At 27.6% G+C, this 15,145-nt stretch overlaps 6 protein-coding genes across 6 annotated transcripts; 2 read left to right on the top strand and 4 right to left on the bottom strand.

Moving 5' to 3' along the window:
• Positions 1–28: 28 nt before the first annotated feature.
• T552_00430 (hypothetical protein) lies at positions 29–3,747 on the bottom strand. Its single transcript, XM_018369045.1, has 11 exons — positions 3,645–3,747; positions 3,490–3,594; positions 3,398–3,438; positions 3,212–3,339; positions 2,997–3,166; positions 1,584–2,954; positions 1,467–1,541; positions 1,032–1,422; positions 867–986; positions 305–824; positions 29–261 (listed from the first exon to the last, which is right to left on the bottom strand). Exons 1-11 carry the CDS (start codon positions 3,699–3,701, stop codon positions 75–77), a joined length of 3,165 nt encoding a protein of 1,054 aa, XP_018227314.1. The 5' UTR covers positions 3,702–3,747; the 3' UTR covers positions 29–74.
• Positions 3,748–3,842: 95 nt separating this feature from the next.
• On the bottom strand, positions 3,843–6,325 carry T552_00429 (hsp75-like protein). Its single transcript, XM_018369044.1, has 13 exons — positions 6,254–6,325; positions 6,200–6,211; positions 6,124–6,155; positions 5,952–6,073; positions 5,875–5,903; positions 5,783–5,825; positions 5,615–5,737; positions 5,291–5,572; positions 5,190–5,244; positions 4,723–5,142; positions 4,595–4,676; positions 4,357–4,548; positions 3,843–4,310 (listed from the first exon to the last, which is right to left on the bottom strand). The coding sequence occupies exons 1-13, from the start codon at positions 6,277–6,279 to the stop codon at positions 3,890–3,892; spliced, it is 1,839 nt and encodes a 612-aa protein (XP_018227313.1). The 5' UTR covers positions 6,280–6,325; the 3' UTR covers positions 3,843–3,889.
• A 104-nt stretch (positions 6,326–6,429) lies between these two features.
• On the top strand, positions 6,430–7,370 carry T552_00428 (hypothetical protein). The gene is made up of 6 exons (XM_018369043.1): positions 6,430–6,496; positions 6,552–6,610; positions 6,658–6,696; positions 6,742–7,080; positions 7,127–7,156; positions 7,202–7,370. Exons 1-6 carry the CDS (start codon positions 6,472–6,474, stop codon positions 7,322–7,324), a joined length of 615 nt encoding a protein of 204 aa, XP_018227312.1. The 5' UTR covers positions 6,430–6,471; the 3' UTR covers positions 7,325–7,370.
• A 1,476-nt stretch (positions 7,371–8,846) lies between these two features.
• Positions 8,847–10,377, bottom strand: T552_00427 (hypothetical protein). The gene is made up of 6 exons (XM_018369042.1): positions 10,309–10,377; positions 10,153–10,253; positions 9,890–10,107; positions 9,498–9,839; positions 9,273–9,455; positions 8,847–9,227 (listed from the first exon to the last, which is right to left on the bottom strand). Exons 1-6 carry the CDS (start codon positions 10,329–10,331, stop codon positions 8,889–8,891), a joined length of 1,206 nt encoding a protein of 401 aa, XP_018227311.1. The 5' UTR covers positions 10,332–10,377; the 3' UTR covers positions 8,847–8,888.
• Positions 10,378–10,389: 12 nt separating this feature from the next.
• T552_00426 (hypothetical protein) lies at positions 10,390–14,124 on the top strand. Its single transcript, XM_018369041.1, has 17 exons — positions 10,390–10,448; positions 10,496–10,644; positions 10,689–10,747; positions 10,790–10,926; positions 10,969–11,107; positions 11,160–11,369; positions 11,414–11,580; positions 11,623–11,744; positions 11,789–12,138; positions 12,187–12,887; positions 12,933–13,143; positions 13,190–13,235; positions 13,277–13,288; positions 13,336–13,365; positions 13,412–13,779; positions 13,828–13,970; positions 14,015–14,124. Exons 1-17 carry the CDS (start codon positions 10,426–10,428, stop codon positions 14,076–14,078), a joined length of 2,931 nt encoding a protein of 976 aa, XP_018227310.1. The 5' UTR covers positions 10,390–10,425; the 3' UTR covers positions 14,079–14,124.
• A 268-nt stretch (positions 14,125–14,392) lies between these two features.
• T552_00425 (hypothetical protein) lies at positions 14,393–14,857 on the bottom strand. Its single transcript, XM_018369040.1, has 4 exons — positions 14,780–14,857; positions 14,654–14,725; positions 14,537–14,611; positions 14,393–14,489 (listed from the first exon to the last, which is right to left on the bottom strand). Exons 1-4 carry the CDS (start codon positions 14,810–14,812, stop codon positions 14,439–14,441), a joined length of 231 nt encoding a protein of 76 aa, XP_018227309.1. The 5' UTR covers positions 14,813–14,857; the 3' UTR covers positions 14,393–14,438.
• Positions 14,858–15,145: the final 288 nt, after the last annotated feature.

Here is a 15,145-nt window from a genome sequence, read left to right as displayed (position 1 = left end):
AATAATTTTTTAAATCGATGTTGTGAAGTTGACAAATAATATATATATATATATTATAGTAAATTATGTTAAAGTTAAAGTTTTCTTTTATGTTTCTTTTGATGTTTTTTTTTAATATGTGGAATATCAATAAGAGATTCGTGTTCTCTTTTAAGTGAAGAACTTTGAATACTAACAACAGAACTTTTTCCAGAATAGATCCCATTTTTAATATGTTTTTCTGCTTTTTCCCATTCATCTTCTTGTCCTTTAATAGCGTATCTATGAAATTAGTTTAATTTTTTTTATAAAAAAGTAGAAATACTTTTGTAGATCTAAAGAATTGATTAATTCTCTTTGTTTTTCCTTAATGTCATCATCCATTTCATCAGAAAGATGATCTAATTCTTCTTTTAAAGTTGTTTTAAGAGGAACAAAACCTCTAAAATTATCATCATCATTAACATGAGTTTGTATTTGGTTTTTTAAATTTTTTCGTTCTATAGGCATTGTTTGATCAATGGCTTTATAACAAATGTCTTTAAAAAACGATGATAATTTCCTAAGAATCTTAACTAGCATTGCTAATACTTGATTTAATGGAAGATTAAGTTCCTTCTCTATATCTTCAAGAAGTCTTCTTTGTAGGCCTAAAGCCAAAAGAATAGCACTTTGTACACCTGTCATTTTTAAATCTTTTCCAAATCTTCCTTTAAAATATAAATCTGCAATATATGGTAACATATCTATAATAGTATGATAATCCAGCATATTATTTGCATATGATTCAAGTCGTTTTAAATCAAAAGGAGATAAATTGATGTCAATTTCTGATTTTGTGATAACTAAATAGTATAAATAAATATATTTTAATATTTAATATTTACCATGAACATTATTTTTTTCTACTAGATCATTATTTATTGATTCTATGATATTGAGGCAAAGAATTGTAGGGAAAGTCCTGAAATTAAATGATAAAAGTGATAAAAAGCGCCTACGAAAATCTAAAGATTTAGGATATTGTGTTTATAAATGATATTTCTATTTACCACTAGAAAATTCATTAAGCCAAGTTTCATTTTTATCCTGCAAAAGTTTTAACATAAGACATGTATGTTCCCCAGTAAGATCATTTGGCGTTTGCCTAAGATAAACAGGAATAAATTCTGCTTTTTTCCAAAATTTATAAAGTTGAGATGTTAATCCATATGATACTCCAAGATAATGAATAAACCCTGGTTTTTTTTCAGAAAGCTTTAATAGCAATGGAGGCATTGTTTTAGGATCTTTAATATCATCTGTCAATAAAGACAATTCTAAATTATTATTTATGATTTCAATATTTTCATTAGATTTTGAAATGGTTTCTTCAGAGAGATTTAAATATTTTCCTTCATAAAAGTTTTCAAGAAGTTTCAATGCATGACTTCCATATCCCATCTAGAGAAATAAATTATTAAATCTTGTTTATTTTTGTAAATTACCCTAATATATTCTGGATTAGTTGCTATTCTTACTATTCTTGCACCAGATAAACTAGCAAATTTATCATCTTGAAACTAATTGTTTATTAGCTAGAAATGGAAAAAATGATATTATACTTGTTCAGTTATAACCCATGGAATAAGATCACCTCCTGCTCTATAACCTCTAGTGAGATTATTTACAACAGATTCTCTAGAAATTTCGCCTTCTAGTGCCACTTGAATAACACATAAGGGTTCTGGGAGTTTATTATCATCTTCCTTTATTGGAGGCAAAAGAACAAATAGTTGATGAGCAGGTGCATCTGACATAAGTTGAAGATCATTTGGAGAATTTTTATAATGACTTGCAACATAAAGACTCATCATCATCTGAAGAAATGTCTCTGATACAGGATGATATGAAAAAAGAGTATCACGATTGACATAATATAGTTCACATTGTGAAGGATGAGGACAGCCTTGTTCTAAAAATTGATTTAAAGATATATTTATGTCTAAACATAATAATTTATTGAGCCATTCTTCTACAGGGTCTCCATAAGAATATCTAATAGGCTCTTCTAAAGTTATTTCTCTAAGTCTTCGTCCACCTATACTGTTTATCCCAAATTCCTTGTTAAGTTTTCCTGATTTAGTCATCATAGCTTTTTCTGAATTTTCTGATTTAGTATTTTCATGTGCAAACCCTCTAGATTGCTCTCTTAATTGTTGTATTAATTTTAATGAAAGAGATCTTCCAGTTCCTTCATATCCATTAACTGTTGATGCCATAAATGTTAAATAGGGACCCAAAAGCTTCTTAACTAACGGCATTGGTATAGCTGCTGCTTCGTCTATAACAAGTAATTCTGCCTGTCCAAGAACATGTGCATCAGATGGATGAATATACTGAATTGTTTGACGATGGTTTCGAAATATATTGACTCTAACTATAGATTTGTTAAAGCTTGGATTAAGAGACTGAATTATATCATAATCAACATGTTCTTCGTATTTAAGTGAATTGAACCCTTTAAAAGTAAATTCGAACAAGGTTTTTAAGTTTTCTGGACTTGGTGAAGTTATAAAAATGTTAGAATATCCATATGCTACAGCTGCAGAAATTGCCAATCCAAGAGCAGCAGATTTCCCTCTACCTCTAGCTGCTGTCAAAGTAACAGTGCTTCTCAAAGTCTTTTCTGAAATTGCTTCAACAAAAGTTATAAGTGCACGAGCTTGGTCTGCTGTTTTTGCTACATCGATAAGTGATCTCAAAGGTTGTTTATCCTCATATTTTTGTTTTAATTCCTCAAGTTCTGTCTTTGGCTCTTCTAATTGAGATTCTGATAGTGGTTTTACTTTTTTTGCCTCAGAAATTGGTAAAACATTTAATTCGTCATCAACAAAAAGACAAGAACTACAATGTCCAAGAGAAAGAATAAATCTTGCATTAAATCTTGATACAACATCTTTGTGTGCTTCTGTACGATAACGTGAATGAATATCCTAGTAAAATTGATATAAAATATATTTCAAAATAAATATTACCATCGTCATTGTATATAACTGCTTCAAATTTTCCATTGTCTTAAAAAGAATCACTATTATTCCCCCTCCTTCAACTGTTTCTATTGTTCTTGCTAGTAAATTAGGTGTAATGGCTTCAAAATCTTGCAAAACAAGCATTCCAAATGTTTGTCCCAAAATTTTTTCTGATTCTTCTTTTATTCAGAAAAATATCTTACTCCCTCCATATCAAATACCTTTATAATATGTATATCTAATATTTGTTACAGAAATAAATAGCTCAAACGGCGTTGCTGCTTCATTTGGATCTCTTATACCTTTTTTGATTTCTTTCTTGATTTTTGCTTCTCTTTTTTTCCGATGACTTTTAACTCATCAGAAACCTCTTGTTCTTCTTCTTATATTGATTACATTCTTCATACCTTGTAAATCCTAGCAGATCCTTTTTATACATCCACAATACCTAGTTTGATCTTATTAAGTAAAATTGACCTCTCTATCCAAGTTTTATTACCGATGGACGACTAGCAACTCTTGTCTGAGAAAGAAGCCAATGTAAATTGACAATTTGATCTCTTCCTCTGTCTCCTACCACAATAAAAAGTGTACGTTTTTTTTCCTTCATAAAATCATCAAAAATTATCATAAAAAAACGCTTCAAAAACGAACTTTAACCCCATTTTTAATTAATGTAGGAATTCTTGAGTCAATTTGCTTCTTTTTCATTTTTATTATTAAGAATTTATAGAATTAAGGCATAAACTTATTTTTTTGAGGTTCTTTATATGATAGATTTTAACGATCAAGAGATATAAATAGGTGGGAAATGAGGAATTTATTAAGTTCAAGAAAATGATAAGAGAAAGAGGAATTGTTGTTATTTTGAATAAAAAAAGAAGAGTTGAAAGATAATATTATCTTAAAAGAGAAAAAGTTTTTGTTGTGATACGTTTAAGATCTAGTTCAGTACGTTTGAGTGTATCATAGTCTTCAATTTCTAAAGCGCTCATAGCATCGGCAAGTGCATTTTCTATATTTTTTCTCTGTGATTTTTTAAGTTTCATTGCAATACTAGGATCGTTAATAGTTGATTCAATTGAAGAAATATAAGCTTCGAGTGTTTGTTTGAGTTCTACTCTTTTAGAAAACTCTTTATCTTTTTCGTAAAATTTTTTAGCGTTATTAATCATATCTTGAATTTGTTGTGAAGATAATCGTCCAACGCTATTTGAGATTTCGATATGGGCAGATTTCCCAGTAGATTTTTCTTTTGCAGTAACCTTTAGAATGCCATTTGCGTCTATTTCGAAGATTGCTTCAAGTTCAGCTTGACCTCTTTTTATAATTAGACTAATATGATTATAAAAATTATGATTTATACTTTTGAAGAGGAGGAATGTCTTGAAGTTCGAATTCCCCAAGAAATTCGTTCTCTAAACAATTGACCCGTTCACCTTGGTATACAGGAAATACAACAGTTGTTTGGCAATCTTTGACAGTAGTAAAAGTTTTTTTCTTAATTGTTGGAATTGGAGTGTTTCTTGGAACAACTACGCCAAAAATATTACCTTCCCTAATTATTATTTAGATAAAAAGGAAAAAATATTTAAAATATTTACATAGCAACTCCAAAAGAAAGAGGACAGACATCAAGTAAAAGAAGATCAGATGTTTTTTCTGAATTTGCTTTATTTGTCAAAACTAATAGAAATATTATAAAGCTTATAAAGAAAAATAAATAGCTTACTTGCAGCCTGAACTGCTGCTCCATATGCAACACATTCGTCAGGATTTATGGATTTATTGAGAGGTTTATTATCAAAATATCCTGAAACAAGTTTTTGAATACCTGGAATACGAGTTGATCCTCCAACTAAAACAATATCGTCTATTTTAGATTTTTCAATTTTTGAATCTTTAAGAACCCTTTCAACAGGTTCAAGAGTTGAATGAAAGATTTTTGAGTTAATATCTTCAAAACGAGCACGATTAATATTACAAGTGAAATCATGGCCATCTTTTAATGAATCAACTTCAACAGTAGTTTGCATAACACTAGATAATGCTCTTTTAGCACGTTCACATGCTGTTCTTAAGCGTCGTAAAGCACGAGGGTCATCATCAAGATCTAGTTTAGTTTTACGTTTAAATTCTGCCTTAAAATATTCTAAAAATAGTTATAAATAAGTAATTATACTCTTTTACACTAAATACCTAAAAGATTATTATCAAAATCCTCTCCTCCTAAATGTGTATCACCAGCAGTTGCCTTTAATTGTTAAAAAATATTGATTATCTAATTTTATTTCATATACTCTAACAGAAAAAATTCCCCCTTGAATTGTTAATAAAGATACATCAAATGTACCCCCTCCTAAATCAAAAATTAAGACATTTTTCTCCTTCTCTGATTTAGAATCAAGACCATAAGCAATTGCTGCTGCTGTGGGTTCATTAATAATACGAAGAACATTTAATCCTGCAATAGCTCCCGCATCTTTTGTAGCAAGACGTTGACTATCTGAAAAATATGCTGGAACCGTTATAACCGCTTTTTCAACTTTTTTATTTAACTTAATTTCCGCTATTTCTTTCATCTATTATTTTAATACATTTTATTATTTTACTTTAAATATTACCTTTGCCAATACCATTGCTGAAATCTCCTGAGGTGAAAATACCTTTTTTTCATCTAAATATTCCACTTCTATCTGAGGCGATCCATCTATATCAATCACTTTAAAAGGCCATGTTTTTATATCCTATATTATTAAAAATACTACTTTTTTTAATATATTAACTTTTACATTTCTGACATCCGGATCATCATATCGTCTTCCAATAAGGCGTCTTATAACTCCTCAGTATTTTTCTTTACATTTATAATATAAATTATTACTTTACATCAAAAATTGTATTTCTGGGATTCTAAAAAAAACTATTAAAACTATGATAAAAAACTACTCCAAAACTGACTATAGCTGCTTGGTTCTTTGCCGATTCTCCTATTAGACGTTCATTTTCAACAAACGCTACATATGATGGTGTCGTTCTATTTCCTTGGTCATTCGCAATTATCTCTACATTAGGACTATCATCTATAGAAAAAATAAATATATAAATACACATATTAGACCTTAAAAATAACCTGTCCATACTGCACAACATGAATATGTTGTTCTATAACCTTTTTATTAAACACTTAATTTTCTTAATTTTTTTACCCAAGATCAATCCTAATCAAATAAGAATAAAACATATATTTCTATATTACTGACCCTATTGCTCCATTATATACTTCCATATTTTTTATTTTATTCTCTAAATAAATCTATTATTTTATTTAGAAAAATTAGCACAAATTTATCTAAAATATTAATATTTTTTTAAAAAATATTAATTATCTTAACTTATTCAAGGTTATTGATCTAAAATTTATTAGCCGAAATCCTTAAATCCATTAAAAAATATTAAGGTTAATTGGGAACGGGTTAAGATGATGTTAAATATTATTTCTAATTGTAAATAATTAAATTATTTTAAATAAGAAAAGATTAATTTTTAATATTGAATTAGCACTTTGTTTTGGTAATCTTACATCATATCATTGTTTAGAGTTTTTTTTGGATTTTGTGGTAGTGAAATTTAGTAAGAAATAATAAGGATTAAGTGTAGTTATTAGTGTCCATTTTCTAAGAAATTATTTAAGACGATTTATGAGGTTAAAAGGGAATTTTTCTCTAAAATTAGTTAAGAGAATGATTAGGAATTTTATCCATGGGTTAGGAAGAATAAGAATGATATTAAATTTATTATATGTTTACAAGTTCAACCATGGCACCCATCAAGTACATTAGTTCATGAAGCAGTTCTTGCAGTGTCTAAGTTATCAGAAAATCAGACGGTAGAATTTATTGCAGAGTTATTTGAACATCAAGAAGAGTATTTTGATACGGCATTGGTGAATGAGACACGTATAGATACATATAAACGTCTTTCTCTTTTGGCGGAGAAAGCAGTTAATATAGATCGAGACAAATTTTTAGATTTATTGCATATTGAGAATGCTAAACCAGGAGAAAAAGGACATAATGTTGGTAATAAGGTATATTTTTATTAGTTTTTATGAAAAAAGTTGAAAATATTTTAAGGTTACAGCTGATCTTAAGTTACATATTAAGGTATAAACTTTATATTAAATATTATGTTTTTTATATATTATATAGAATGGGAGGAGTAGATGTGTTCATGTTTCACCTACAGTTTTTTATAATGGAATTTTGAATGATTCTATATCATCAAGTTGGACAATTGATCATTGGAAAGAATGGTATAAAGTTCTGGGATGAATTGAAAAAAGAAGATTATATAATATTTATAATTTTCTAGATTAACTTAATTAAGAAACTAAATGTTTTTGAGTTATATTAGTTATATAAATTATAGAAATATTAATTTTTGATAAAATATAGATTTATTATAGATTTATTATTATAGATTTATTATTATTGTTTATATTATATAATTTACCTTGATTGTTTTATTTTTTTATTATCAGTCTAGATTTTTTATAAATTGCAATATAATTAAAAACTTTATTAGATAAAAATATTTCAATATTTGTTAAAAAGAATTAACATTTTTTAAAGCAATTAACTATTATTCTTTTAAAAACAACAAAATGATCATTAGAATTGTATAGATATCAAATTATATAATAGTATTAATTTAAGAAACGATAGTTTTCTTTCATTTATATAGATTCATTAGAATTAGAATTATAATAAATTACATATTTTATTGATTATAGAATTAATTTGTTATTTCTAATAAATAATTTAGCATAAATAAATTTTATATATTTAATCCAAAATTTAGTATTAAAATTTATAATGAAAAATTTGATTTTTGAGTACCAAATTTAATAATTAACAAACACAAATGTTATTTTCATATAGCTTTTTTATATTTATATCTACTGTTAAACAATTTCTAATAAATTAAAGTTTAAAGGGAATTTCAAATGTTTAAATATTTATTTTATATTTCTATTATTAGTGGCTACTTAAAATTATTATGTAACTTTAAAGTTTTAATTTGAATTTTTATGATATTGAATTTTAAACTTAATTTAAGCTTAAAATTAGAATTAAAAAGTAATTAGTCCAAAATAGTGTTACTAAAAAAAAACTATAAAAAGGAGATAAAGTTTTTTATAAATAATAAAAAATAATAATCTATATATTATAAAAGAATTATGTTCTAAATTTTTTATTAAGAATTATTTCAATTTAAATTTTGATTTATAGAAGTTAGTTAATATATGTTTTTTAGTACATTGATTATTATTTATTATAATTTTTAATTCTAACTAAAGTTTAAATTTTAGCTCAAAAATTAAAATTAGTCTTAATTTCAATTTCTAATTTTCAAATTTTTGCTTTTAAATAATAATAAATGTATGTTTCTAGGAAGAATCTAAAATTATAAATATCATATTTAGAAGTTTTAAAAAAATGTTACTTTATTTTTTATATTTCTTTGTTAATACAAAATTAAAAGAAAAAAAAGATATTATTTTTCTTAAATTTTAAGATCAAATTTTAAAAAAATCATTTATTTCAAACAATAGTATTAAATATAGCAATACTAATTTTATTCATCATTATAATTATAAAAATATAGATCAATTATTATAACTTATATATTTTACTCTTTGAATCGGATTTTTGACATTATAACCTTATCAATCAATAGATTATCTAAAAAATGTAAATTAAAAATTTAACATAAATATATATGAAAACACTTCATATATATATATATATTAATATATAAATATATTTTTTTTATTTTTTTGAAAAAAACATATAAATAAATGAGTTTAAAACTTTTTTAACAAATAATTAATGATTAAAAAGAATTAAGAAATTCTATGACTATTGAAGATGCTCCTCCTCCTCCATTGCATATTGCTGCTACTCCTATTTTGGCTTTATGATGTTGAAGAACAGATAGAAGAGTTGTAATAATTCGTGCACCTGAACATCCTAAAGGATGCCCTATAGCTACTGATCCTCCAAAAACATTTACTCTATCTGGATCCAATTTAAGAATTTTTGAATTCGCAAGTGCTACTACACTAAATGCTTCATTTATTTCATAATAATCAACATCAGAACTTGAAAGTCCCGATGATTTTAAAGCTTTAGAAATAGCTAAATACGGTGACGTAGTAAATTTTTTAGGTATCTTTTTTCTAGAATTAATTTTATACAAAAATAAAAAATATTATACCTGAGAAGCTTCTCCCCATCCAAGAATTTTCGCAATAGGCTTTAATCCTAATTCTTTCAACTTTTTTCCTGATACTAAAACTAAAGCTGCTGCCCCATCACTTATAGTAGATGAATTTCCTGCTGTAACTGTCCCATCTTCCTTAAAAACAGGCCTAATTTTTCTAAGCTTCTCCTCATTCAACTAAAATACATTAACAATCTTTAACATAAATTTCTTTTCTACATTCGATATCTCCTCATCCTTATCAATTATCTTATCTACCTTTTTAGCACCTAAACACACTTTTATCGGGATAATCTCTCTAAAAAGATTCAACTCTTGCGCTTTTTGTGCCCTTTTATAACTACAAATTGCATAATCATCCTGCTCTTCTCGACTAATTTCATATTCAATTGCACATGACTCCGCCCCTATTCCCATAGGCTCATCACTATATGCATCTGATAATCCATCTCGTATAAGTCCATCTATAAGTTTAATATGACCATATCGAGACCCTGATCTCACTGATGTATTATAAAATGGCACTTTAGACATAGATTCAATTCCTCCTGATACAACAATCTATTACATTCCATTAACCTTTTTTTTTCTATATTAAATCCTATTATTACATCTGCTGTATTAACCATAATCGATTGTGCACCAAGAATCACCGCCTTCATTCCTGATGCACAAACCTTATTAACCGTTGTACATACTGTATTTTCTGATAATCCTGCCCCCAATGCACATTGTCTTGCTGGATTTTGTCCAAGATTCGCCGATATCACATTCCCAATTATCACTTCTTCAACTTCCTCCGCTTTAATCCCCGATTTCTCAACCACATCTTAAAAATCTTAAATATATATAATAAAAACACTTTATTCTCTACGTTTAACTACATGTACCCCAAGTTCTACCGCCGTCAATCCTGATAATCCTCCTTGGAAACTTCCCTGAGCCGTTCTCCCCAATGATACAATAAAAACTTCTCTATAAATACAATAAATACCCTTAAATATCTCATAAAAATACTCGTTTATATTACCTGTCCTCTATATATGGCTCCATTGCTGCTGCTACTGACTATCTATTTTTTTGACGTTGAAAAGTTGCACTTTTTAGAGCCTTTCAACGTCAAAAAAAATCAAGAATCAGCTAAATCATGGATGAGACGCTTTATGATGAGTAAAAACACTTAATATAAGAGTATAAGATGAACTAACAGTATAAAGGTTCGGTAATTATATTGGAAGAGGGTATTCAGAGGAAGGAGAGGGAGAAGATGAGGAAGGAATGGAGAATGGAGAGGGGCCATATTTAAATGAAGAGGATATTGGACTAGTTGAAGGATATTTATCAGAAGAAGAACAGGAAGAGAAGGGTAATAGGTTTTTTAAGGGATTTTTTCTGGGGTTAATTGGGTAGGACAGACGCAGGCGGTTGTTTTGCACGAGGATAAGCAATATTATCCATCGGCGTCAGAGGTAAAAGGGATAAAAAAGGGATAAAATAGGATTAATTTGAAGGTATATGGAGATGAAGTTGAAATTTTGGTTCATGAGGAGGATACGCAGCCGTTAAGTGAAGCAATTATTCAGCCGATTAAAGAAAAAAAATTTTCTCTTGAGGAGAAGGAATTTCCTAGTACACATTACTCTAAAGAGTAAAAATATAGTTTTTTAAGATATTTATATAATAATTTAAGGTTTATGATTAATTTGATGTTATATCCAGAGTTTGTTAGAAATATTGCTCTGGTTGGTAATCTTCATCATGGTAAAACATCATTTTTGGATATGTTAATTCATGAAACGCATGAAATAAAGACGGAAACTAAGAAGATGGTTAGTGGTTTGTTAGATAAAGTGAATTACTAATTTTTTTTTTTGTATATAGTTAAAGTATAGTGATGTGCATATATTAGAAAGAGATCGCGGATTATCTATTAAAGCGACGCCAATGTCGCTTGTGATTCAAAATACGAAAGGAAAATCGTTTCTTTTTAATATAATTGATACGCCTGGACATGTTAATTTTGTAGATGAGGTAGCATCTTCTATTCGTTTAGTTGATGGAGCAATACTTATTGTTGATGCAATTGAGGGGGTAAGATATATGTTTTTTTGATAAAAATAAAAGTTTAATTATAGGTTCTTATAAATACGGATAAAATTATTAGATATTCTATACTAGAAAATATTCCTTTTGTCTTAGTAATAAATAAAATGGATAGACTTATATTAGAGCTTAAATTACCACCAGCAGATGCATATTTTAAGCTTAGACATACTATCGAGGAAATCAATAGTATTATAAAGTATATTTTTTTTTCTATGTTATTAAAATTAATTATGTCAAGATCATGTAGTACAAATGATTATCGTCTTTCCCCGGAAAAAGGAAATGTATGTTTTGCATCTACTGATATGAATTGGTGTTTTTCGTTATTATCATTTGCAAAAATGTATGCAGATACATATGGTAACAGTGATTTATTTTTGATATTTTTTTCTTACATTGTTAAGATGGCATAAATATTGAAGAATTTTCTCAAAGGTTATGGGGGGATATTTATTATAACCCTGAAAGTCGAAATTTTACTAGAAAACCTGTAGAGCAGGATTCAAAACGAACATTTGTTCATTTTATTCTTGAACCTTTATATAAACTTTATGGTCAAACGCTTGGGGAACCGTCTGAAGTTCTTGATAAAACTCTTAAAAGCTTAGGAATTTTTCTTAAACCAGCTCAATTTAAATTAGATTCAAAAGCTTTATTAAAACTTATATGTGGAGAATTTTTTGGAACAGCTACAGCATTTGTTGATATGGTTATTAAACATATTCCTTCACCAATTGATGGATCAGAAGCAAAAGTAAGTCATAATTTATATTGAAAATAAATCTTATATATTTTTTTATAGATTCGTCATACATATACAGGACCTTTGGATTCTGAAATAGCTCAGAGTATGCTAAAATGTGATCCTAATGGACCTTTAGTAATTCATACGACAAAATTATTGAATACAATAGATGCTACTGAATTTTTTAGTCTTGGAAGAGTTATGAGTGGAACTATTCATTCTGGAGATCAAGTAAAGGTTTTAGGAGAAAATTATTCAATCGATGATGAAGAAGACATGGTTTATGCTACAGTATCAGGTGTCTGGATAGGAGAGGCACGATATCGTGTACCTATTAATAGTGCAGTAGCAGGTGCTATTGTTCTTCTTGCTGGTGTAGATAATTCTATTTTAAAAACTGCTACGATTGTTTCTAGAAATATCACAGATGACATTTATATTTTTAGACCTCTTAAACATTTTACAGAATCTGTATTCAAAGTTGCAGTAGAGCCAATTAATCCTTCTGAATTACCAAAAATGCTTTCTGGATTACGTATGATTAATAAAAGTTATCCTCTTTCAGTAATCAAAGTTGAGGAATCAGGTGAACATATTATTTTTGGAACAGGAGAACTTTATATGGACTGTATTTTACATGATCTTCGAAAACTTTATTCAGAGATTGAAATAAAGGTTTCAGATCCTATAGTAAAATTTTGTGAAACTGTTGTGGAAACATCAGCCGTTAAATGTTATGCAAGTACTCCCAATAAAAAGTAGGATATACTTGCTACTTTTGTTTTTTATTTATCTAATTATAGGAATAAAATTACAATGATTGCAGAACCGTTAGATGATGGTATTGCAGAGGATATAGAAACAGGAAAAGTCAATATAAATTGGCCTGTAAGAAAAGTAGGAGAATTCTTTCAAAAGTATCAGTGGGATATATTGGCTTCTCGCTCAGTTTGGGCATTTGGGCCTAATGAGCAGGGGCCAAATGTTTTATTAAATGATACTTTACCTTCAGAAGTATTATTACTATATTTTGTAAGTTTTATTTATTGTCTTATAATAGGTTGATATGAAATTGTTAAATACTGTAAGAGATTCAATTCGCCAAGGTAAGCTTTTTCTATTAAGACTAATAACTAAAAAATGTTAGGATTTCAATGGGGTAATTTTTAATTAAGTAATTTAAAAAGCTAATAGTATTTTGCTTAGGTACTCGTGAAGGACCTCTTTGTGAAGAGCGTATGTTACATTATTATTATTATTCGTTTGTTAAATATGATTATAGCTATAAGAAATGTTAAATTTAAAATACTTGATGTAACACTTGCTACAGAGCCTATTTATAGAGGTGGCGGGCAAATTATTCCTACTGTCAGAAGAACATGTTATTCATCGTTTTTGATGGCTACTCCACGTCTTATGGAACCTATTTATTATGTTGAAATACAAGCACCTGCAGATTGTATATCTGCCGTTTATACAGTTTTAGGTAGAAGAAGAGGGCATGTTACTCAAGATATACCAAAAGCAGGCTCTCCTTTATACACAATAAAAGCATTGATACCTATTATTGATGCATCAGGATTTGAAACAGACCTTCGTACTCATACCCAAGGCCAAGCATTTTGTCAACAGATCTTTGATCATTGGCAGGTCATAAAACTCTTTTATAATATATTCCTATATACTTAATAATTATAGGTCGTTCCTGGTGATCCTCTTGATAAAACTTGCGTACTTCAATTATTCGAGCCTGCTTCTGGACAAAGTTTAGCTCGTGATTTTATGTTAAAAACAAGAAGAAGAAAAGGACTTGTAGAAGACGTTGTTATTTCTAAATATCTGTTTGTTCTTTATTTTCATTATATAACTTTCTAATTTTAAATAGTGATGAAGAAATGATGATGATATTAGCACAAACAGACATATTAAAAGACAATTTTCTTATTTAAAAACACTTTTATTTCTACATCTTTCAATCTATATAGATATTTAATATACAAAATTCAACATTAAAACTTATTTTTCTTCAAAATCTATATATTGGTTTATTTTTTAACACTTATGGTATTCGATGGCATTTCTTTAGATATCTATTATTCAAAATACTAATAATAATTCACTTCAAAATTCCTTTTAAGCTACAAATACAAAAAAACACCGGCTAACTATGGAAAAAAAACTATTTATTATAACTTGTATATTTTCTTTTTAAAAAATTATTAAATAATTAACTAACTTTTTTTTTAATTTTAGGTACAATATTCAACTCAAAATCATTCTATCATGGTAATATCCGCTCTTTAACTCCTTTAGATTCTCTCTAAAGCTTCAATCATTACTACTGAATTTCCTCGAATAACCTCAAAAATCGTTATTAACCTTGCTTTAAAAAAAAAAAAAAACTCACTACCGTCCCGATCCCCTTCTTCTCTCCTCCCGCCAGCTCTTCAACCGCCTCGTCAAGAACAATATTCAAAAAAACCTTCAAAATTAATCCTTTTTATACATTTTCTTTTTTTTTTACATCATAACCTCTAAGAACCCCAATTAAATTACGCTGTCCATTTATTGTTACAAAAAGCTTCTTATCCATATACTATATAACCCATTATTACTACCCTAAACTACCTTTTCTTAACATTAAATCTACCTTCTTTAACTCTGGTGTAGAAACCTTAGACATTTTTATACACTTTCTTCGTCTAACACTATTTTCGAGGTTAAAAAATTTAGACTTACTAGTATAAAATAAACTATAATACAAAATAATATATACAAATACTATCTATCTCTTTATATATTTGAATATTTTATAGTAATTTTTCTAATATATTTTATATTTAACATAAGAGTAAAAATAAAATTACAGTTAAAGCTTAATACATGAAGGAACAGAGAGTTAAAATACATGTTTTATATATAAAAAGTTATTATATTTAAAGATTTAAAAGTATTTATTATATAAATATATATTACCGGTAAGAAATAAATGGAATTTTTTCATGCAAGAAATATT

Source organism: Pneumocystis carinii, assembly GCF_001477545.1.
Source record: "Pneumocystis carinii B80 chromosome Unknown supercont1.2, whole genome shotgun sequence".
In the NCBI taxonomy this organism is placed as follows: Eukaryota; Fungi; Ascomycota; class Pneumocystomycetes; order Pneumocystales; family Pneumocystaceae; genus Pneumocystis; species Pneumocystis carinii.
This window is presented reverse-complemented; position numbering and strand designations above follow the sequence as displayed.

What these genes read in the sequence shown, in the direction of transcription:
- T552_00426 (XM_018369041.1), top strand. Translation starts at nt 10,426, where the DNA reads ATGGATGAGACGCTTTATGATGA. An exon ending in AGACGGAAACTAAGAAGATG is followed by an intron (nt 11,108 to 11,159) that starts GTTAGTGGTTTG and finishes TTTTGTATATAG; the next exon opens with TTAAAGTATAGTGATGTGCA. An exon ending in GTTGTTATTTCTAAATATCT is followed by an intron (nt 13,971 to 14,014) that starts GTTTGTTCTTTA and finishes AATTTTAAATAG; the next exon opens with TGATGAAGAAATGATGATGA.
- T552_00425 (XM_018369040.1), bottom strand. Translation starts at nt 14,812, where the DNA reads ATGTCTAAGGTTTCTACACCAGAGTTAAAGAAG. An exon ending in CTACACCAGAGTTAAAGAAG is followed by an intron (nt 14,726 to 14,779) that starts GTAGATTTAATG and finishes TGGGTTATATAG; the next exon opens with TATATGGATAAGAAGCTTTT. An exon ending in AGAAGGGGATCGGGACGGTA is followed by an intron (nt 14,490 to 14,536) that starts GTGAGTTTTTTT and finishes ACGATTTTTGAG; the next exon opens with GTTATTCGAGGAAATTCAGT.
- T552_00428 (XM_018369043.1), top strand. Translation starts at nt 6,472, where the DNA reads ATGATGTTAAATATTATTTCTAATT. An exon ending in GTTAAATATTATTTCTAATT is followed by an intron (nt 6,497 to 6,551) that starts GTAAATAATTAA and finishes ATATTGAATTAG; the next exon opens with CACTTTGTTTTGGTAATCTT. An exon ending in TATTTAAGACGATTTATGAG is followed by an intron (nt 6,697 to 6,741) that starts GTTAAAAGGGAA and finishes GAGAATGATTAG; the next exon opens with GAATTTTATCCATGGGTTAG.
- T552_00430 (XM_018369045.1), bottom strand. Translation starts at nt 3,701, where the DNA reads ATGAAAAAGAAGCAAATTGACTCAAGAATTCCTACATTAATTAAAAAT. An exon ending in TAATTAAAAATGGGGTTAAA is followed by an intron (nt 3,595 to 3,644) that starts GTTCGTTTTTGA and finishes GATTTTATGAAG; the next exon opens with GAAAAAAAACGTACACTTTT. An exon ending in AATTCTTTAGATCTACAAAA is followed by an intron (nt 262 to 304) that starts GTATTTCTACTT and finishes CTAATTTCATAG; the next exon opens with ATACGCTATTAAAGGACAAG.
- T552_00427 (XM_018369042.1), bottom strand. Translation starts at nt 10,331, where the DNA reads ATGGAGCCATATATAGAGGACAG. An exon ending in AGGATGAGGAGATATCGAAT is followed by an intron (nt 9,456 to 9,497) that starts GTAGAAAAGAAA and finishes AATGTATTTTAG; the next exon opens with TTGAATGAGGAGAAGCTTAG. An exon ending in GATGGGGAGAAGCTTCTCAG is followed by an intron (nt 9,228 to 9,272) that starts GTATAATATTTT and finishes TCTAGAAAAAAG; the next exon opens with ATACCTAAAAAATTTACTAC.
- T552_00429 (XM_018369044.1), bottom strand. Translation starts at nt 6,279, where the DNA reads ATGGAAGTATATAATGGAGCAATAGG. An exon ending in CAAAGAACCAAGCAGCTATA is followed by an intron (nt 5,904 to 5,951) that starts GTCAGTTTTGGA and finishes AGTTTTTTTTAG; the next exon opens with AATCCCAGAAATACAATTTT. An exon ending in AGCAGCAGTTCAGGCTGCAA is followed by an intron (nt 4,677 to 4,722) that starts GTAAGCTATTTA and finishes TATTTCTATTAG; the next exon opens with TTTTGACAAATAAAGCAAAT.